Consider the following 21,858-nt stretch of genomic DNA (forward strand, 5'->3'; position numbering starts at 1 on the left):
AGCAAGACTTCTTTATTCTTGTACTCCAGTCACCTTACAATAAAGGCCAATGTGCCATTTGCCTTCCTAATTGCTTGCTGTACCTGCATGCTAACTTTGTTCCTTGAATGAGTACACCCAAGTGTCTCTGAATATCAATATTTACAAATTTAATGCCTTTAAAAAAAATATTCTGCATCTTATGACCAAAGTGCATAACCTCACTTTTTCTGCCACCTTGTTGCCCACTCATTTAACCTGTCTGAATCTCTTTCGGTCTCTTTGTGTCTTCCTCACAGCTTACATTTTCACCTGGCTTTGTATTGTCAGCAAGATTCATAGGTTCATAAGAAATAGCAACAACAGTAGGGCATTCTGCCCCTTGAGCCTGCTCTGCCATTCAATAAGATCATGGCTGATCTGATTGTGGCCTCAACTCCACTCCCCTGCCTGCACCATACTCCCCTCACCCAATAACCCTTGACTTCCTCCTAGATCAAAAATCTATCTAACTTGGCCCTGATTACACTCAATGATGCAGCCTACGTTGCTCTCTGTGGAAGAGAATTCCAAAGACTAATGACCCTCAGATGAAATTTCTCCTCATCTTCATCTTAAATGAGAGACCTTTTATTATTAAACTGTTCCCCTAATTCTAGATTTCCCCCATGAGGTGAAACATCCTCTCAATATCTATCCTGTCAAGTCCTCTCAAAATCCTACATGCTTCAATAAGATCATCTCTCTTTCTTCTAAATTCCAATGAGTATAGGCTCAACTTATCCTCATAAGACAACCCCTCCATCCCAGGAATCAGCCTAGAGAACCTTCTTTGAACTGTTTCCAATGCAAGTATGTCCCCCCTCAAGTAAGGAGATCAATATGTACACAGTGTTCTAGGTGTACTCTTAGCAATGCTTTGTACAGTTATAGCATGACTTCACTACTTTTATAGCTCACCCGCCTCCCCCATTTTGCAATAAAGGCCAACATTCTATTTGCCTTCCAATTTAAATAATTGATAATGGCTGACAGTCAGAAAGCACTTCTTCACCAAAGGGTGGTGGAAATCTGGAAGTCCCTCACCCTGAAAGCTGTGGATGCCGGGGGTCAATTGAAAATCTCAAAACTGAGATTGATGTATTTTTGTTGATAAGGGTATTAGGGATCGAGGAACATTGATGTTTAAATAGAGTTAAGATACAGGTCAGCCACCCACCTAAGAGACAGACCAAGCATGAGGGTCTCAGTGGCCTCCTCCTGCTCCTATGTGTTGGTGAGTGCAATAGTCAGCCAGTTATTGCATTAGTCACTTTTTATGTAACCAATAAATTGTTCATCTAGTGACAACAGTTACAGGGTAAAGATTGCGTGATTTAAGTCAGAGTGTAACAGGCACAAGGGACCAGACACCTGAAGGCACTGCGTGACTGCTGCTATAGTAATGAGCTTTCTGTGTTGATGTGGGTTAGAGAGAATTTCACAGCACATGCTGCAGCCTGTTTACATCCATCCTGTTTAATAATTAATATCCCGCACCAAGGTTTGGTTGATGTGATTTAAATGTTGCAAATCATGTAGACTTGGGGCTAAACTGTCGTCCTCTTCCTCCACTCCCCACCTCTCGCATATCAGGTTCTAATTGGGGCGATAATTCCATTGGGCGCTGCTGAACGAGATGGCCGGCTTCGAGTGGCTGATGAGCTGCTTTGTGTTGATGGGGTCTCGGTCAAGGGGAGGTCTCATCGCTTCGTGTTGGATTTGATGCAAAATGCAACTCGAAATGGCCAGGTGCTGCTGTCAGTGAGGAGGAAAGTCCTGCCCACTGGTGAGTGTGACTGCCCGCCACAATGTGTGAGCAGGACCTGTTCAAACCCTGACTGTTTCTGGGAGAGGAAGGTGTCCCTGTTTCGATGGTCAGCTGAAGCTTTCATTTTGCAGAATGGGTGTCTCAAACTAACTTGTAGCGACTTCAATCCTACATAATGAAATGTTTAAAGTTTAGGGCGATAGAATCATGGGAATGTGCAGCACGGGAGGGGTCTTTTTGGCCTATTGCAACTACACCAGCCCCCTGGAAAAGGTCCACCTGGTCCCATTGCCTGTGCATTCACTGTACTGCTCTAAATGAATAAAAATCATTATAGTCTCCCAAGTTCCCCTTCTGTCGCACACATCATCCCGACTTGGAAACATATCAGCTGCTCCCTCACCATCACTGGGTCAAAATCCTGGAAAACTCTTCCTAACAGCACTGTGGGAGCACCATCAAAACATGGTTCGCCGCCACCTTTTCGAGGCAATTAAGGGTGGGTATTAGTGAAGCAGATCCAATGATAGCTTTCAAAAGGGAATTGGATAAACACTTGAAGGGTAAGTGATTGAAGGGTGTTGGAGGAAAGAGCAAGGGAGTGGGAATAATTGAATAACTTTCAAAGAGCCAACACAAGCATTATTCAATACTGTCTGATCCTATGAAATGTCAGTCTTGTTAGTGATGCCCATATCCCGAGAACAAATTATAGAAATAAAATGCTTTTCAGCTGCATATGAGCTTACCTTGTTGGTGAGGGTACAGGCTACATCCTATTAGGCGGGATCCGCACATGATTTCCCCCTCATCCCGTCACCACATGATGAGCCTGTCTACCCAGTAACTCTCCTGTTTTCCTACAATAGAGGACCAGCGTGACACTGGCCGAGAGGAGAGTTCTGAAGCTGCAGAGAATGGTTCCTCGGGGCTAAATCACACGGATCTCATGAACAAACCCCTGCAGGCTCTCAACCCAGCCGAGTCTGCACAGTCGTACGACATTGTCCTGCAGCGGAAGGAGACTGAGGGATTTGGCTTTGTCATCATCACCTCAAAGAACAGGCCCCCCACTGTGGGTGAGTAAATCGGTGGTTCCAGTGGGAGGTGGGCTATCGGGGTGACAGGCTGAGGCAGATCAGCTCAGAACAAATGTCATCAATTCCACTGGTACTGACTCTGGCCGGGGCGCGGGCCCCGCAGCCGCCGCCGCCTCTGGCCAGGGCGTGGGCCCCGCAGCCGCTGCCGCCTCTCGCTGGAGCACGGACCCCGCAGCCAGTTTTAACCAGGGTACCAGTTCCAAGAGCAGTGACTGCTATCCTAGAGTCCATCCTTCATATTTGACACTGCTCTCTGTGTCAGCAGCTATTTGAGCGTGTGGGCATCACAGTGAAATCCGATTCTGTCTGTATCTGCATGCTATATCTAGGCGTTGCAGGGTGCTTATCAAGAGCAGGAATCCAATGATCTGTATGACTCATTGTTGCCTATGTGATCGAATCACCTCCCCCTGGGAAATCAGTTGCAGGTTAATTAAATGGCTCTTGGGTTTTGGAGTAGCTGAGAAAACTCAGCCATACAGTCACTCCCTGCTCACCAATTCCACTTTACTCCCTTACTGGAGTCATAGGAGTGAGTAGGCAAGAAGCCTTCTTTGGGTGAGTGCTAGGAGTTAAATTAAAGAATTCTAGAACCTCGAGTGTTATAATCTCTTGATCATTATCCAGGCTGCATTCAAATTGAGGTAGGAATATGCTTCTCCTTCTTATGTTTAGTCTGTGATACTGACACAACCAAACACCTGTATTCTGCCGGCATTTAATATGGCTAACGCTTGCTAAACCAGACAGATTAGGGCGGTGAACATTGTGGCTGAAGGAGTGATGTGGGAGGAGAAAAGGGTTCCATCTCATGGGACACTAACACTAGTACTGGGACAGGAAGGAACTGTACTGTTGGCATGGGCTCCATATGGAACAGGCTGGGACCAGGGTCCTGGTGGAAAGGATAAGTAGAGTGGTCGTATGGACCAAATTATAATACCTAGACCATGGAAACTGCAGTGGTTCAAGAAGGCAGTTCACCACCACCTTCTCGAGGGCAATGAATGCTGGCTTTGCTGGTGATGCCCAGGGACAAATAAAATAAAACCCATGATCTCATTGAATGGTGGGACTGACTTGAGGGCTAACTGGCCTCCTCCTGTTGTAATATGCTGCATAAAAATATAAGAACACACAATTAGGAGCAGGAGTAGACCATACAGCCCCTTGAGCCTGCTCCATTGTTCAATACAATCATGGCTGATCTTGGGCTTCAATTCCATTTTCCTGCCTGCTCCCCATAGAATTTTACTTTGTTTGACAGTAAGCTAATTCACTCTGAAGCCAGGGTGTTAAAGTCGAATAAAAGAAATTATGAAGGCACGAGGGACAAATTGGCTGAGGTGGATCAGGAAAATATATTAAAAGGTATGACTGTACTTGGGCAATGGATGGTCTTCAAAGAACTACTACATAGTTTACAGCATCTGTACATTCCTTCAAGGTGCAAAAATCCCCCAAAAAAGTCAGGCAACCATGGCTAACAAAGGAAGCTAAGGATTGTATAAGATTAAAAGAAAAGGCTTATAAAGTTGTCAGAAGTAATAGTAAACCTGAGGATTTGGGAGGTTTTTAGAATACAGCAAAGGAAGACTAAAAAACTGGTAATGAATGGGAGAATAGAATATAAATGCAATCTAGCAAAAAACATAAAAATGGACTGTAAAGACTTCAATAGGTATTTAAAAAGGAAGCATTTGGCTAAAACAGCTGTGGGTCCATCACAGGAGAATTCATAATGGGAAAGAGAGAAATGACATAGAAGCTAAATGATTACTTTGTCTGTTTTCACTGAGGAAGATACAGGAAATCTCCCAGATTTAGCGATTCAAGGGACTAGGGAGAATGAGGAGTTGAAGGAAATTAGTATAAGAAAGTTATATTGGAGAAATTAATGGGACTGAAAGTTGATAAGCCCCTGGGACCTGATATTCTGCATCCCAGAGTGTTGAAAGAGGTAGCTGTAGAGATAGTGGCTGCATTGGTGATCATCTTCCAAAATTCTATAGATTCTGAAATGGTTCCTGAAGATTGGAAGGTAGCAAATGTCACCCCACTATTTAAGAAGGGAGGGAGAGAGCAAACCGGGAACTACAGACTTGTTAGCCTTACATCAGTAGTAGGGAAAATGCTAGAATCTATTATAAAGAGTGTGATAAATGGACCATTGGATAATCATGATCTGATTGGGCATAGTCAGCATGGATTTGCGAATGGGAAATCATGTTTGACGAACTTGTTGGAGTTTTTTGAGGATGTTACTAACAATTGTAAAGAAGTCGATGGATGTAGTATACTTGGATTTTCAGAAGGCTTCTGATAAAGTCCACAGGAGGGTCATTAGCGAAATAAAAACACAAGATAGGTGACAATATACTGGCATGGATTAAGGATTGGCTAACAGGCAGAAAACAGAGTAGGAATAAATGGGTCATTCTCGCATTGGCAGGTTGTGACTAGTGGGGTACCGCAATGATCAGTACTTGGGCCCCAGCTGTTTATTATATATATCAACACTTTGCATGTGGGGACAAAATGTAATATTCCCAAGTTCGCGGATGTTACAAAGCTAGGTGAGAATGTGTGTTGTGAGGAAGACACAAAGCGGCTACAGGAGGATTTGGACAGATTTAGTGAGTGTGAAAGAACATGGCAGATGGAATACAATGTGAAAAATGTGAGGCTATCCACTCTCGTAGAAGGAACAGATGTGCAGAGTATTTCCTAAATGGTAGGAGATTAGAAAGTGGAGCTGTACAAAGGGACCTGGGTGTCCTTGTCCATAAGTCACTAAAAGCTAACATGCAGGTACAGCAGGTAATTAGAAGGCTAATGGAAAGTTAGCCTTTATTACAAGAGGATTTGAGTGCAGGAGTAGTGAAGTCTTGCTTTAATTATATAGAAGCTTGGTTAGACCGCACCTGGAGTACTGTGTGCAGTTTTGGTCCCCTTACCTCAGAAAGAATATCATTGCCATAGAGGGAGTGCAATGAAGGTTCACCAGACTTGTTCCGGGGATGATGGGACTGTCTTATGAAGAGAGATTGGGGAAACTGGGCCTGTATTCTCTAGAGTTTCAAAGAATGAGAGGTGATCTCATTAAAACTTACAAAATACTTAAAGGGGATAGACAGGGTAGATGCAGGTAAGATGTTCCCCTAGGTTGGGGAGTCTAGAACCAGGGGACACAATTTCAAAATAAGGGGGAAGCTACTTAGGACTGTGATGAGCAGAAATTCCTTTGCTCACAGGGTTGTGAACCTTTGTAATTCTGTGCCCCAGAGGGCTGTGGAAGCTCAGTCATTGAGTATGTTTAAAGTAGAGATTGATAGATTTCTGATTAACAATAACGTAAAGGGTTATGGGGATAGTCTGGGTAAAAGGCAGCCACAGTTGTATTGAATGGCAGAGCAGGCTTGTTGGGCTGAATGGCCTTCTCCTGTTCCTATGTTTCCCATATTCCTTGATTCCCTGAGAGATCAGAAACTTGTCTTCTCGATCTTAAATATTACCAATCCTGGCACATCTGCAGCTCTCTGAGGTAAAGAATTTCAAAGATTCACAACCTTTGGAATGAAGACATTTCTCCTCATCTCTGTCCTAAATGATTGACCCTGTGTCCTGAAACTCTGCCCCCTTGTTCTAGATTCCCCAGTCAGGGGAAACAACCTCTCAGTATCTACCCTGTCAAGTCCCTTCATAATATTGCATGTTTCAATGAGATCATATCTCATTCTTGTGTACTCCAATGAATGTAGACCCAATTTGCTCAGCCTCTCAACATAGGACAACACTCATCCCAGGGACCAATCTAGCGAACCTTCGCTGTACCACCTCCAAAACAAGTATATCCTTCCTTAAATATGGAGAGCAAAATTGCACACAGTATTCTAGGCGTGGGTCTCACCAAAACCCTGTACAATTGTGGCAGGACCTCTTTATTCTTGTACTCCAATTCCCTTACAATCAGGGCCAAAATGGAATTTGTCTTTCTAATTGTTTTCTGCACCTGCATGCAAACGTTTTGTGTTCCTTGTACCAGTACGCCCAAGCCTCTCTGAACATCAATATTTCTAAGTTTCATGTCTTTTAAAAAAATATTTTGCATTTATATTCTTACAACCAAAGTAAATAACCTCACTTCCTGACATTATATACCATCTGCTTCCTTGTTGCCCACTCACTGAGCCTGTCTATATCTCTTTGTTGCCTCTTTGTGTCCCCCTCGCAGATTGAATTCCCATCTAGTTTTGTATCGTCAGCAAACTTAGATACATTACTCTCTGCCTCTTTAGGTTATAAATAGCTGAGGCCCCAGCACTGATCCTGGCGGCAGTCCACTAGTCGCAGCCTGCCAAATTTATCCCTGTATTTTGCTTCCTGTCTGTTAACCAATCCCCCCTCTATGCTAATATATCCTCCAAATCCATGAGCCCTTATCTTGTGTATTAATTATTTTGTGTGACACCTTAGCAAATGTCTTTTGGAAATCCAAGAATGCTACATCTACGGGTTCCCCTTTATCTACCTTACTATTTACATCCTCAAAAAAACTCTAAATTTGTCAATTAGGGTTTTCTTTCCATAAAACCATGTTGGCTTGTTCTAATCATTCTATACTTTTCTAAATGCATTGTTAGGACTTGCTTAATAATAGATTCCAGTACTTTCCTAATGCCTGATTTCAGACTAACTGGCCTATAGTTCATTGTTTTCTCTCTGTATCCTTTCTTGGATAATGGTGTTACATTTGCTAATTTCCAATCTGCTGGGACCATTCCAGAATCTAGGGAATTTTAGAAAATCATAGTGCCTCCACTATCTCTGCAGCTATCTCTTCTAAAATCCTAAAATGTAGGCCATCAGGTCCTGGGGATTTGTTGGCTTTTAGCCCCTTGAGTTTCTCCAGTATTTTTTCTCTGCTGGGATAAAATACCTTAATTTCCTCACTCTTATTAGCCCCTAGGTTGCCCTCTCTTTCTGGTATGTAACTTGTGCCTTCTACTGTGATTTATGGATTTATCATCCACTTCTGAGAGTTCCTGGCTCTCTGTTTAGCTTCTAAATCAATGAGTATCGATGCCCACGTTATCGGAGGCTGGATTAACATCTGAGATACACTTGATGATAAAGGGTGCTGGGGAGAGGGGTTTACTAAGTGACAGTGTGAGGAAACTGAAAAAGCAACAGTTTCTTTCACATAGCACCTTTGACGGAATGGAACATCCCAAAATCACAGGAGCTTATAAATCAAAGTGTGACACCGAACAACACAAGATAGTCAGATGGCCAAAAGCTTGGTCAAAGTGTTTGGTTTAGTTTTATAGGAGGAAAGCAAGGTGGAGAGGTAAAGGGAGGAAATTCCATAGCTTGAGGCCCAGGCAATTGAAGGCATGGCCAGCAATGGTGGAGCGATTATAATTGGAAGTGTACAAGAAGCCAGAATTGGAGGAGCACAGATGTCCTCGAGGGGTTGTGGGATTGGAAATTAGAGAGATAGGGAGGGGCAAGACCATGGAGGGATTTGAAAACAAGGATGTGACTTGTCAAATTGAGGCATTGCCAGACTGAGAGCCGATGTAGGTCACCAAGCACTGGGGTGATAGCTGAATGAGACTTGCTGCGAGTTAAGACGGGCAGCAGAGTTTTGGATGACCTTGAGTTAGCAGAGGGTAGAATGTGGGAGACCAGCCAGGAGTGTGTTTGAATAGTTGAGCCTAGCAACAATGGAAGCTTGAATGAGGGCTGAATTAATATCAATAGAGATACAATCAGTAACATAGGGCTAAGTTTAGACTTCAATCAGGTACTGTTGGGTGCCACTAATCATCACAATGAACTTTATTCTGTTCTATTTTGAATATTTTGGTTTGGGTTCAGTGAACTCCTGATTACTCCAAACCTGCCATTCCTTTGCTCTGTGCATTCAGTTTGTTGCTAGTCTCTTGGTCTTTATCCATAGGGGATTGTACCTGCAGTTTTGAAAATTTGGAAACTCGTTTTCTCTTGGGATAACTTATTTCAAGTCTTTTTCCTTCCTGAAGAGCTTTCAGTGCAGCCTGATATCTAATGGCCAGGGGTGGAGACTTGCCTGCTGTGTCTCAAATACCACCCCCCTGCCCCCGCCCCCGCAGTAGGGAATGGCAATAATGAGTTTCTTGCCCCTCATCCTCCCCTCCCTGCTCACCAACACACTGCGCTCCCATGGGTGTTGGGATGGTAGAACCCAAGAAAAGCTGAGGGTAAACAATTCTAAAAGGAGGGTTGGGAGGTTGGGGTGGGCGTTGCAGGGAAGTCCTTCCCTGAGGAATAATCTCTTGTTCTCAATGACCACAACATGAACAGGAGGAGGCCATTCAGCCCCTTGAGCCTGTTCCACCTGTTCAGCTAGATCATGGCTAATCTGTACATATGAACTAGGAGCAAGAGTAAGCCATTCAGCCCCTCCAGTCTGTTCCGCCATTTAATAAGATCATGGCTGACCTGATAGTAACCTGAAATCAGCATCCCACCTACCCCTGATAACTTATTACCTCCTTGCTTAACAAGAATCTATCCACTTCTGCCTTAAAAATATTCAAAGACTCTGCTTCCACCACCTTTTCAGGAAGAGAGTTCCAAAGACTCACGACCCTCTGAGTGAAAAAATTTCGCCTTACTTCTATTTTAAATGGGCGACCTCTCATTTTTAAACGGTGACCCCTGGTTCTAGATTCTCCCACAAGAGGAAGCATCCACCACCCTGTCAAGACCACTCAGGATCTTATATGTTTCAATCTTTATCTTAACTCCATTTGCCCACCTTGTTTCCATAATCCTCAATACGTTGGCATTAAAAAAACTTGCGATCTCCGTTTGAAATTTTCAACTGACCCCCAGCTTTTTGGGTGGGGGGGGATGTAGTTCCATATTTCCACATTCCTCTGTGTGAAGAAGTGCAATAGTTTCTCTCTCTCTCTCTACCCTATCAAATCCTTGAACATCTCAATTAGACCATATATTAATATTCAAGGGATCATAAACCTAATCTGCACAATCTTGTCCTCATTTTAGTCTCAGTATCATTCTAGTGAATCTATACTGTACCCTCTCCAAAGCCAAAAATATCCTCACTGAGGTGTGTGGCCCAAGACTGAACACAACTACTCCAGTTGCAGTTTGACCAGAGCTCTTCACAGTTGTAGTGTGACTTTCCCTTTGTAATCCCTTTCCTTTGACATAAAGTCCAACATTCCATTAGCCTTTTTAATTGTTTTCATACCTGCCTACTAGCTTTTAATGATTCTGTACTTTGATCCCTAAATCTCTTGGCACTGAATCAATTAACCCTTTCCTGTTACTTGTTTCTCCACAGCGGTGCCACACAAAATTGGCCGCATCATTGAGGGGAGCCCAGCCGATCGCTGTGGGAAGCTGAAGGTGACAGACCGTATCTCAGCAGTGAATGGCCAGTCCATTGTCCAGATGCCCCACCATGACATTGTCCAGCTGATCAAGGATGCGGGTCAGACGGTCACTCTCACAGTCACTCCTGAGGAAGGTACTCAACCAAAAGCACCAAAATGTGTTTCACTCAGCACCTGCTGTGATATTTGTGTGAGGGATAACTTTGAGAACTGCAGCTAAAGTGTAAACCTCAAGTTTTGGCTAATCTGCAGATGTTGCCTTTACTGATACCAATGCATCTCCAGTCCTGGTTTAGGAGTTATCCATCAGTGAGGCAACAGCACCAAGTGCCAAACCTTAAGGCCCTATGTAGTTGAAACTGGACAGATCAAAGTGAGAAACGTCTAGATAAATGGGGCTGAGTTACCTTGGGCTTTAGGGTTGGATTGTCAATTTAGTAGTACTCTGAAAAATAATCACCTCCGTTAAGCTTTTAGCGTTTTGCACAAACTTTCAAGGCAAGAGGATGCTGTTTTAACATGTTTTAAATACCTGAAGCTGTAAAGAACTTCTGGAAAACATTTTGTAACATTTTAAGGCTGGATTCCCAGGGCTGAGCAGGTCTGATTGTAACTGCTGCCAGGCCAGGCTTGTGTGTTTATCAAGATAACAGTGATGGAAAAAACTGTTCCTTGTACCTTGGACTCAGTGGCTGTTTTGCTTGTTGCTCAGTCACGGGTGGCATGGGCTGGGTGTGGCCTGCAACTTCTGCCCAACTTCAACCCTTTGAAGAGAACATTACTGAGGCATTGCGACCTGTCTCGCTTTCCCCTCCCCGCAACACAATCTAAACGTTACTATTTCCAAAGCTAGCTTTTTACTGCACCCCTCTGCGTTTGAAGTACCTCGATGCTCGGGAGTGGAACACTTTATTTCAGACACTCAGTAGCTGCTAGGTCAGGATTAGCACAACCAGCGGCAAGGAAGAAAGAACAAAAACAAAAATACCTGGAAAAACTCAGCAGGTCTGACAGCATCTGTGGAGAGGAACACAGTTAACGTTTCGAGTCCGTATGACTCTTCAACAGGACTAAGGAAAAATAGAAAAGAGGTGAAATATAAGCTGGTTTAAGGGGGGGTGGGACAGGTAGAGCTGGATAGAGGGCCAGTGATAGGTGGAGATGACCAAAAGATGTCACAGACAAAAGGACAAAGAGATGTTGACGGTAGTGATATTAGCTAAGAAATGTGCTAATGGGGACATTAAGGGTAGAAAGCAGGACGAGCAAGGAACAGATAGCCCTAGTGGGGGTGGGGTGGGGGGAAGGGAAGGGATCAAAATAGGCTAAAAGGTGGAGATAAAACAATGGATGGAAATAAATTTAAAAATAATGGAAATAGGTGGGAAAAGAAAAATATGTATAAATTATTGGAAAAAGGGGGATCGGAAAAGGGGGTGGGGATGGAGGAGAAAGACTTTCATTCATACTGCATCTTTTAACTCTCGGGGCATTCCTGAACACTTGACAGCCAATGAAGTACTTTTGAAGTACAGTCAATGCTCTGATGTAGGAAACATGGCAACTAATTTGCACACAGCAAGCTCCCACAAACAGCATGTGATAAGGACCAGATAGTCTGTTTTTGTGATGCTGGTTAAGGGATAAATATTGGCCAGGACACTGGAGAGAGAGCTCCCTGTTCCTCTTCGAAATATTGCTGTGGGATTATTTATGTCTACCTGAGAAAGCGCCTGTTTAACACCTTATTCAAGAGACAGCACCTCCAACAGTGCAGCACTCCCTCAAAACTGCTCTGAAGTGCCGACCTGGATTATGTGCTCAAATTTCTGGACATGAATTTGAACTTTCTGAATCAGGGAAAAACTCACTAACGGGTGGTCTCAGCCCCCACCCCTGGGCACCCTCTGATACGGCATTGTTCCCACTTATCACCCTTGATTTGTCTGATTGGCATTGCCAGTCAGTCCTTGCCCATTTGGGGGTAGATTTGTGTCGTAGACTCATGCCAGTAGGAACTGGATTGAGAAATCTCAGACTCACTCTCCATGGGGCCATTGGAGCCAGGCAGACAGGTGACACCCTTTTGGTCTTGGCTGGATTTGAACAGGTCCCAGAGGTGACAAACTGATGACTTAACCCCAATCAGAGTTAGTCAAATGAGCCAGTAGAATGAAGCGTGGCTTTACTGTGCAGTGTAGGGTGCCCTGCAGGTGTGGGACAGGGGTTTGGGACCAGTACTGCTCGCTAATGAGTGTCTCACCTTGGCTGGCTGGTGTGCCTGATCCCCAGCTAGTAACACCTATAATTGTGGAGCACTGAGTCTCTGATAGAATCCCACTGATCACAGGAGTGCCACGCGATGGATGGCTTCTGTCTATTAACTTGTTTGTTTTCTTTCTTTGAGATGTGACTGGCCCCGCGTCAGGAGACAGCTCAGCCAGACAGAGTCCAGCCCTGCAGCACAAACCCATGGGACGGACCCCAGCATTGCAAGTTCCGTCAGCTGACAACAAGTGAGAGCACAATGTGGCTGTGAGGGTGCCTTAACTGGGTGGTGACAGGGGCAGGAATGAATGGTGGAAGGAGTTACAGGGGGGGGAGAAATGGACTGTGTGGGGGTGGAGTTGTGAGGAGGGGAGATGGACAGTTGTGTGGGGGGGGGAGAAGGACGGTGGTGGGTGAGGGGGTGGGATTGGATGGTGGGGAGACAGACGTTGGGGGAGGGGGATGGTGGGGAGGAGGAGGGGATGACGGTGGGAGAAGGGGCTCAGGCACCGTTTTACTGAAGCAGGGGTTGGATAAATAAGGCTTGGCTCATATCAGTGGATTGGTGTCTCCTGTAATCGTGCTTTTGCTGTCTCTGGCGGTGAGTTCCTCATTGTAACTGGATGCAGGGAGAAGGGGAAAGTGCTGATGAAGTGGGGGGAGGTGCGCGGGGAAGGAACGGGTGACAAGGCTCATGTAAGTTTTCTGTTTAACAGTAAGACGGACGGAGATGAAAGGAGCAGTGGGCAGTCTGCAGCCTCTGATTATGTGAAACCATCTTCTTTGGACCACAGACAGCCTCCATCCGATCAGTACCTTCAGCCAGCTCCTGAAAGAGAGACATGGGCTGCAGGCAGCAGACTCTCCCAGGTATGCAGAAACTATATTTTTTCAGTATGATGTAAATGAGCAGGAGAGGATTTGAGCTCTATTTGAGGCCCATTGAGTATAAAGTGTTTTCTTCCAAATTCCATTCACCCTTTACCTCTCCAAATCCAAGTGCTCTGCTGCTCGTGATTCGAAACTACTAACAAATCTAGCTTCATTGCTCAGGATATTCCAGCCTAAGAATCCTGTTTCCTGCTGAGTGATTCTTCAGTGGAATGGCCCAGAAAAAGATACAGGAGAGCAAGGAAGCTATGTTCATTTTGAATAAATCTCTGGTCGGGCCTCAGCTGGAGTATTGTGTTCAAATTCTGGGCTCTGTACTTTAGGAAGGATGTCAAGGTCTTGGCGAGGGTGTGGAGGAGATTTATTCAAATGATGCCTGGGATAAGGTGAGAAGCTGTTGTTGTTTCCCTTTGGGCAGAGAAGGTGAAGGAGAGGTAAAATCATGAAGGGATTTGATAGAGTAAATAAAGAGGAATTGTTTCCACTCATGGGAGGGTTGGTGAGTAGAGGAAACAGATTTAAGGGAATTGGCAAAACAAAGAATTTTTTATGCAGCAAGTTGTTGTGACCTGGAATGTGCTGCACATGTTAAGGGTGGTGGAAGAAAATTCAAGGATAATTTACAAAAGGGAATTGGATAGGTCCTTGAAGGGAAAATAAGCTGCAGGGGTTGAGGAAAGAGGAGGGCAGTGGGACTGGCTGGATAGCTTTCAAAACAGTAGCACAGACATGATGGGCCAAATGGTCATCTCCTGTGCTCTAAATCTATGACCTTGACCATGGCACAGTCTTAAAAAGGGTTCAGTAGTGCAGTAGCTTTTACTGGACTAATCTGGCGGACACTGTAGCAATTTGAGAATTTAATTTCAGTTTAAAGTCTTTTTTCTAAATCCGATTATTAAAGTGACCATGAAGCTGTTGGATTGTCGTAAAATCCCAACTGACTCTCTAATTTTTAGGGAAGGAAACCTGCCGTCTTTGTCTCCTCTGACCCTGTATGTGACTCCAGAGGTGGCTGACTTGTAACTGTCCTCTGAGGGCAGCCTAACAAGCAGGGTGACGGGGGGTGGGCTATAAATGCCAGCGATGCCCGGATTCTGAGAAACTAGCAACAAATCCCTGTTTGAGCTGCAACCTGCCACCCAGTGAATTACTTGTGTTCTGGGATTTCATGATCTAGTGGTTTGTTTTTCTTCCTCTCTCCAACTTTCGTGTGTGTTTCCAAACAGAATCCTGATTGCTTCTCTGTGGAACTGGAGAGGGGTCCCCGAGGGTTTGGGTTCAGTGTTCGTGGAGGCAAGGAGTACAGCATGGGCCTCTTCATCCTACGCCTGGCAGAAGGGGGCGCTGCATTACTCGATGGCAGAATCCATGTAAGTGTCCCTTGCTTAAAGTGGAGCCGCGCCAGGTATGGAGGAGGGCATGCCATGCCACTCTGCTGAGTTTTATGGCAATGGCACTTTGTGATGGTCCAGACATTGGGTATTAAGGTTCTGATTTCGGTGATGTTACTGTGAGACAGGAGAGAGCAGGTCAGATGTTACCTGGATGTGGAAGAGAAAGTGCTGCCTCTCACCTCACGAACAGAGATTGGGATCAGTGTGGGGAGGCACTGGGAAGGTGGTAGAAGAAATGTCATTGAAGTGTACGAAGTGCGGAATATCTCATTTTGACTGGGCAGGATCAGCAAGTTCATAGCACGACTGACCCCCAATGACCCACATTCTCCGCACCCATCTCACATTGAGCTGTTCCTCAGCCCCCCCCGATGCCCATCTCCTGGTCCCCCCCATCTCCCCCTCCGTGGTTCCCACCACCCTGGCTGCCGCCTCTCCCAGTACTACCCCACCGCCTCCCCCCTCTCCCAGTCCCCCCTGTCTCTGTTCCTCCTGGTCTGAGATGTGATCATTATTTTCTGTCCTTCTCCTGCAGGTTGGCGACCAGATTGTTGAAATTAATGGAGAGTCTACTCAAGGGATCACGCATAAACGAGCTATCGAATTGATTCAGGCTGGAGGGAGGAGAGCGCACCTTGTTCTGAAGCCAGGCATAGGTCAGGTGCCTGACTTTGGTGGGTTTCCCTGAGTCTTAATTTTACAGACCAACTTACTGTAATGTATTAAGTGATGGGGGAGTGAGGGAGGTGGGGAGGGTAATAGTGAAGCAGTAATTTTGCCCCCACGATCCAAGTCCAACTCCTGATATGGGTCTGAATGCTGCTTCCTTTGTGACAGTAAGTTGTAAGATTCTGTTTAAGACCACTCTGAATCACTGCCCTCCCTCCGTCCCTTCCCCTCAGTCTGTGTGTGTCTGTCTCTTTGACCTGCTCTTGGCCACTGGCTTTGCAGAAATGTGGAACTTATTTTTTTATTCTCATAGTTACATTTAGTCCTAGGCTTCTCCCTCCTCCCCCTCTCTAGGAATGGCACCTTGCAGCCTCTCCACTTGTACGACTCATGAGCAGCGTTGAGGCTTCCCATCTCCTCTCATCTCTCCTGGGACCTGGTAAATCTGCACGTCTTTTATTGTGTTTTTATTCAGACTTTCAAAACCTTTTTTGGAATTTTTGCTTCAGTCGTGTACCTCTCTCTGTCTCTCTTATTCACTCTGTCTCACTCACTTGCAATCTCTGCATCGCTCGCTTGCGCGTGCTCCTGCCCTCCCTTCCACTTGCTTGACCCCGTGTGATCTCTGGCAGAGTCCTGCAAGTCAGTTTGAAACTCTCTAGCTGATGAAAGTTCTATATTTCCAGTATGATATCACTCCAGCCAACACTCCAATATAGCTGAAGAACTAACTCGTACTTTGCATACCATGTTTCTTGACCTCTCACCTCTGCAGCCAATAAAGCAAATTTTTGAAGTGTAGTCACTGTTGTAATTCAGGAGGCGCAGCAGGCAATTGTGCACATAGCAGGCACCCACAATGTGACATGACCAGATAATCTCTTTTTTCGTGATATTGGTTGAAGGGTAAATATTGGTTAGGAATGCCCTGCTCTTCAAAGTAATGGCATTAGCCCCTTTTCAGACTGACGGCAAAGAAGCTGTAGCACTAAAGTAGATGTAAAAATGATGTTTTCACTCGCGGGACCAGAACTCAGAACCAAAAATAAAAGATGGTCACTGATAAATCCAATAGGGAATTCCGGAGATAAACCTCTTCACCCAGAGAGTGATTAGAATTTGAAACTTGCTACCAAAGGTGTGGCTGAGGCAAATACTGTATGTATATATATATATATATATTTTAAAGGGAAGCTAGATAAACAGATCAGGGAGACAGGAAGAGAAGAATATTCTGAGAGGGCGAGATGAAGGGAAGCAGGAGGAGGCTCCTGTAGAGCATAAACACCAGCACGGAACAGTTGGGCTGAATGGTATATTTCTGTGTTGCAAACACTTTGTGAACAGCCCCATCATCTGTAAGGCTGATTGACACTGAGCACTGTTCACACTGAAACATTGAACAATATAACTACACATAGCACCTGCCTGTCATTATTGTGAAATGTGTGGTACAGTATGCTCCTGCCTGGACCCCTGTTCTGTGAGTAGGAAACTTCTTGCATAAAATAAAAGCTGAAGCACGAGCTGATAATCTACCGAGTGATGTCATATCGAGAGGTTACTTGAGGCGTGACATTCACTCTGTTCCCTCCTTTTCCTTTAGAGCAATGGGTTAGAGTCTAGGTAACTAATCCCCTCCCTCAGCTCATCTGTTGCTGAAACCCTCAATTATGCCCTTTGTTACCTCCAGGCTTGACTATTCTAGCACTCTCCTAACCGACCTCCCATTTTCCACCCTCCTTAAACTTGAAATTATCCAATACACTGCCTGCATCATAACTTGCACCAAGTCTCGCTCACCCATAACTCCATATGCTTGCTGAACTATACTGGCTCCTGGCCTGGCAAAGCCTCAATTTTAAAATTCTTATCTTTGTTTACAAATCCCTTCATGGCCTCACTCCTCCCTATCCCTGTAACTTGCAACAGCCCTACAACTGTCTTGGATAGCTGCGTTCCACTAATTCTGACCTCTTGAGCATCCCGATCTTAATCGTTCTGCCATTGGCTGCTGTGCTTTCAGCTGCCTGGTCCCCAAACTCTGGAATTCTTTCCCTAAACCTCTCCACTTTTTAAGACCTACTGGTCTTTTCGTCACCTGTGCTAATATCTCTTTGTGGCTTGGTGACAAATTTGATTTGATAAAGTTCCGGTAAAGTGCCTTGGGACATTTTGCAATGATATAATGCCTTTAACATTGTAAATTGTTTTAGCTCCAACAGATAGGATTTGTAGAGCACAAATTAAATTAAACAAACTACAAGCTCTGGAAATAATAGACTTGAGCTGCTATTTTGAGATTTGCATTTCTATTCATTCCTTAAAAAAAACCTGCTATGCACACGGCTAAAAAGTGCAGTTGCTGTTCACTGATGCATTCGCATGACTGGGGGTGGTGGGGGGCGGTCATCTAAACTCAGATTCTGAGAATGTTAAATCCAACATATTTGTCATTCTCATAGCCCTTCAAATCTCTCTTTTGAATTAGTTCTCGAGTTGCAGGCGTTGTTGAGATCTGATTTAATGATCGTTGTTTCACAATGCGGTAGCTCGTCAGGGCCGCTTCGGAGGACACTAATGGACTAATGTATTGTGGAACCCTGGCTCAGGCGACAGGTTTCCTTTTCCTGAAAGATGCTTATGAACCAGTTGGGTTTTTATGACAACCTGACGGCTTTTTGTGACAACCTGACAGCTTTTTGTGGTTTTTCTGGTGCCAGCCTATAAATTATATATAAAAATATGATTCATCAGATTCATTTTCATCACCTTGCTATGGTGGGGGTTTGAACACTTGATCAGTGGACTCCTAGGGCCCTCACTACTTCACCCATATTGACTGCAGTCTCTACTCTCTGTTCTCTCCTCTCCTCTCTCTCTCTCTCTCTCTCTGCATTATGCGTGAGCTGGGATGGGGGCTTAATGTGCATGCAGAAGTGGGGGAGGGTATGGGATTGTGCATCACGCAAGAGGGAAATGTGTGTATGGTTTTTATTCTTTGTGGTTAATGTATTTGTTTTCTAAACTGAGGTGTTAAATGCTTTTCTTATTTTCCAGACAATGCGGATACCCAGAACACTCCATATTCTAGCCTCCAGGAACTAGACACAGCTGCTGAAAATCAGCCATCACCATCCTTTTCACATCCCACTCCCACCCCCCATCTCACTGACCCTGAAGAGACTTTTGAAAATGAGAAGTCATGGAGAGAACGGGAGTTGCTCGCCAGTGCCCAGCAGAGGCCAGAGTCGCCCGCCAGTGCCCATCAGGGGCCAGAGTCGCCCGCCAGTGCCCATCAGGGGCTGGAATGGCCCGCCAGTGCCCATCAGGGGCCGGAATGGCCCGCCAGTGCCCATCAGGGGCCGGAATGGCCCACCAGTGCCCAGCAGGGACCAGAATGGCCCGCCAGTGCCCAGCACTGGACAGATGCCGGAACTGCAAGCTTAGCAGGCAGTCAGAAAGCTGAGGAAGGTGAGACTGAAATTGTGAAGGGCAGAATGACAAAACTAGATGGAGAGTGTGTGCGCGGCCCAAGGAGAGAGCAGTCGGCCGGGAATAAGGTGTCGGCCTGTGAAAGCAGAGCACTGAGCCCACACAAAGGTGATAGAAAGCAAGCTGCTGGACACCGGGAGCGGTCAGCTAGCCCAAGGAAGGCCGAGAAGAAAAGGAGAGAGAAGCTGGAAGGGTCAAGAAGCCCAAGGAGGGGAGAGTTCAAAAAACGATCAGATAGCAACAAGGACAGCTCTCAAGGGGCCGATGCAAAGGAAAGGCCAACAGGAGGCCTGGGCAGGTCACGCAGCCCAAGGAAAATCAGCAGGAAGGATAGGGAAGGAAGTAGAGAGGAGTTGGAGAGAGTGGCTTGGGGAGAGGTGGCTGAGAACAGAGACCTTGGGTCTAAGCCAGTTAAAGCGACTCATTCTAAAGGAATAGCTGAGCAAATCGGGAGCCCAAAGCACAGACACAGCGACAAGAGAAACGCTCGATCCCCCTCTGGTCCGGCCAACAACATGGAGTATTTGGCCTGTACCTTGCTCCAGGGTGATGAGGCACCTGGCAAAACCGGTGACAGGTCCCAAAGAAAGAAACAGATGTCACGTGTGGCAGGGCAGGAGTCATTCAGCCCTCCAGAGATGGGCCAAGGAACAGGCAGAACTGTGCAAGACAGCTCCCACTCTCCAGCAATCGAGCAACCCTGTACTGTCAGCAAGAATGTCGATCGATCACAGAGCCAGGAACAAAGGAAAGCAGAACACAATGGGGAGAGACACAATGAGGGAGACACCTCAACACAACACTCCAACCCAGGAGCCAGAGCTCTATCTGTTCCGAGGAAAACACACATAACCCCCGGCCCCTGGAAGAAACCAGATGCTCAGAGACCCATGTAACCGAAAGCAAACTTGAGTTATATATGTTAAATTATTTTTATAAACTTTTGGTTTCTGTTAAGCGTCAGTTGCATCTTATTTAAAGTTGTGTAGTTCAGTCGAGGTTTTCTGCATTAAAAAGTTTTGGTCTAAGTGAAGGATTGCTCCGATTACTCCGCTGTTGGACAGACTTATCTGCCTCACAAAGGAAACTTGAGGCTGTGCGACTATCCTGCTTTACGAATAGGCATTGTTGATTGTAGGCGTGTATGAGATTTACACTTTGTACAAAAGCAATCTGTTCCTCACACTCCAGCACTGTCCTATCCCATCATGGCAGTGGTTTCACAGTCCAGATTCCCTCCAGTCGCCAGCCGGAACATCGAAACCACAGAATAGTAGAGCAGGTGATTTAATGCGTGTGAGCTGCAAAATTTACCATCACCAAGTCTTTGCCTTTGATGTAACCCACCTCAAACAGGGTTTGAGGCTGTTGAGCAGTGAGTATTGCACTGTTTCTGTGCAGATCTGAAATCAACACAGTTTAATGAACTAAACACCTCATAGGCCAATCAGGGCAGCTATTTTTTTTTTGTTCTTTTTGGGCCTTTAGCTTTAATTGTCTGTAAACCCTCTAGTATTCAAAAGCCTGCCTCACATCTGCCCTAAACCAGCTCAGTGTCACACTGCAGATGTGTTGCTCTTTGATGTTTTCTAATATTGTACACCAGAAATTTTTTGCTGTCGGTTGGTGGTGTTCTGACTGCAAGAGATTTATAATTCCTCTCTTCCCTGCAAGTTTTGTATCGTCACCGGGCTCCTCTTCAAGTTGTGATTATAAATTGCTATTCATAGTGTTCTGTAAACCTGTGTTTTGTGTGCGTGTCACTGCTCATCAGACTGACTAATCAGTGTAGAATGTTGATTTAGGTTTTGTGATTCCAATGCAGTTTGTAAACATCTTCAGTATTTCAGTGACATCGTTTTTAAAAATAATTTTAAAAAAAATTTATCTCTCCTGTGCCATTGTATGGTGGAAATTCACCGTTTCCAGTTTCATTTCTGTTCAGTTCACCTCATTTTTACTCCACTAAGATCAGTGCTGTGCGAAACATTTAATCTCTGATAGAATATTCTGGAAATGAGCAGGGCAGATGGTGGAATGGATGAATTGTTCATTGTTGGTCATATTCCTCTCTTTCCCCCCGCCCCCCCAAATATCTCTGGAGACTTTGTGAAGCAAGGTGCATTCTCCAATCTCAAACTGACATCATGTTGAACTTTTTTATATTTTTACTGTCACTTGGACTGACCTTCAGGAAAATGCATTGCCTACAACTGTTCCTGTAACCCATTACACACTATACTGTAAACCCTTTCTGCTAAGAGCCTGTAGAAGATAGACTGGAGACCCTGGACTGTGAGTGTGGTGCAGGCAGTGTCTTGTGACCACTTTACTGCTGTATTTCATATCCTGTTAATGCCAAAAGTTGAAGGTGGTTTGCAATTCCTAGTGGTTCAGACACTGATCAGCTCCAGTTTTCACCCTACACTGTTGTTGATGTCTGATTTTGTTATTTCCTTGTTGGTAGACTGACACATTGTTCCACCCCATCAGTAGCATCCACAGTATCTTGTAGACTGTACAGTACTCATGGCATGGGTGCAGCCTGAGTAAAGCTGAACAAGCCTTGAGTGTGTTGGTTGTAAATTTTTATACTGTACAGTCTCTATAAATAATCATTAGGGCAAGATCTGTAAACCCTCATATTTTTTTATGTATGACATAAGAAATGCAAATCCTTTGTCATGGTGTTGCACTGTAAAATAAACCTTAACTTTCAATCTCAACATCTGTGTTTCAAAACTTGGTCAAGTTCGCAATTCATTTTCTCAACTGTTTGAGTTGTTGCTCCTACTCTCCATTCTAGTGGGAGTTGCAGCAGCCCCTGTTGCATTATGGTA

The 21,858-nt window shown here is 45.0% G+C and overlaps 1 protein-coding gene across 5 annotated transcripts in view; it reads left to right on the forward strand.

The window, feature by feature from the left end:
* The window catches only part of LOC144683444 (membrane-associated guanylate kinase, WW and PDZ domain-containing protein 3-like), a 105,791-nt gene extending 84,047 nt beyond the window's left edge, over positions 1 to 21,744 (forward strand). For 2 of the 5 annotated variants that reach the window (XM_078546463.1, XM_078546465.1), the window contains 8 exons: positions 1,615 to 1,807; positions 2,659 to 2,868; positions 10,247 to 10,432; positions 12,706 to 12,814; positions 13,283 to 13,436; positions 14,687 to 14,830; positions 15,390 to 15,528; positions 18,584 to 21,744. In XM_078546463.1, the coding sequence (XP_078402589.1) occupies positions 1,615 to 1,807; positions 2,659 to 2,868; positions 10,247 to 10,432; positions 12,706 to 12,814; positions 13,283 to 13,436; positions 14,687 to 14,830; positions 15,390 to 15,528; positions 18,584 to 19,914 (2,466 nt within the window). In that variant the 3' untranslated portion in view covers positions 19,915 to 21,744. Of the gene's footprint in view, positions 1 to 1,614; positions 1,808 to 2,658; positions 2,869 to 10,246; positions 10,433 to 12,705; positions 12,815 to 13,282; positions 13,437 to 14,686; positions 14,831 to 15,389; positions 15,529 to 15,836; positions 15,963 to 18,583 lie in introns of all 5 variants that reach the window. The other 3 variants (XR_013577257.1, XM_078546466.1, XM_078546464.1) reach the window with 3 other exon arrangements.
* Positions 21,745 to 21,858: the final 114 nt, after the last annotated feature.

Source organism: Cetorhinus maximus, chromosome 8, assembly GCF_964194155.1.
Source record: "Cetorhinus maximus chromosome 8, sCetMax3.hap1.1, whole genome shotgun sequence".
Lineage (NCBI taxonomy): Eukaryota > Metazoa > Chordata > Chondrichthyes > Lamniformes > Cetorhinidae > Cetorhinus > Cetorhinus maximus.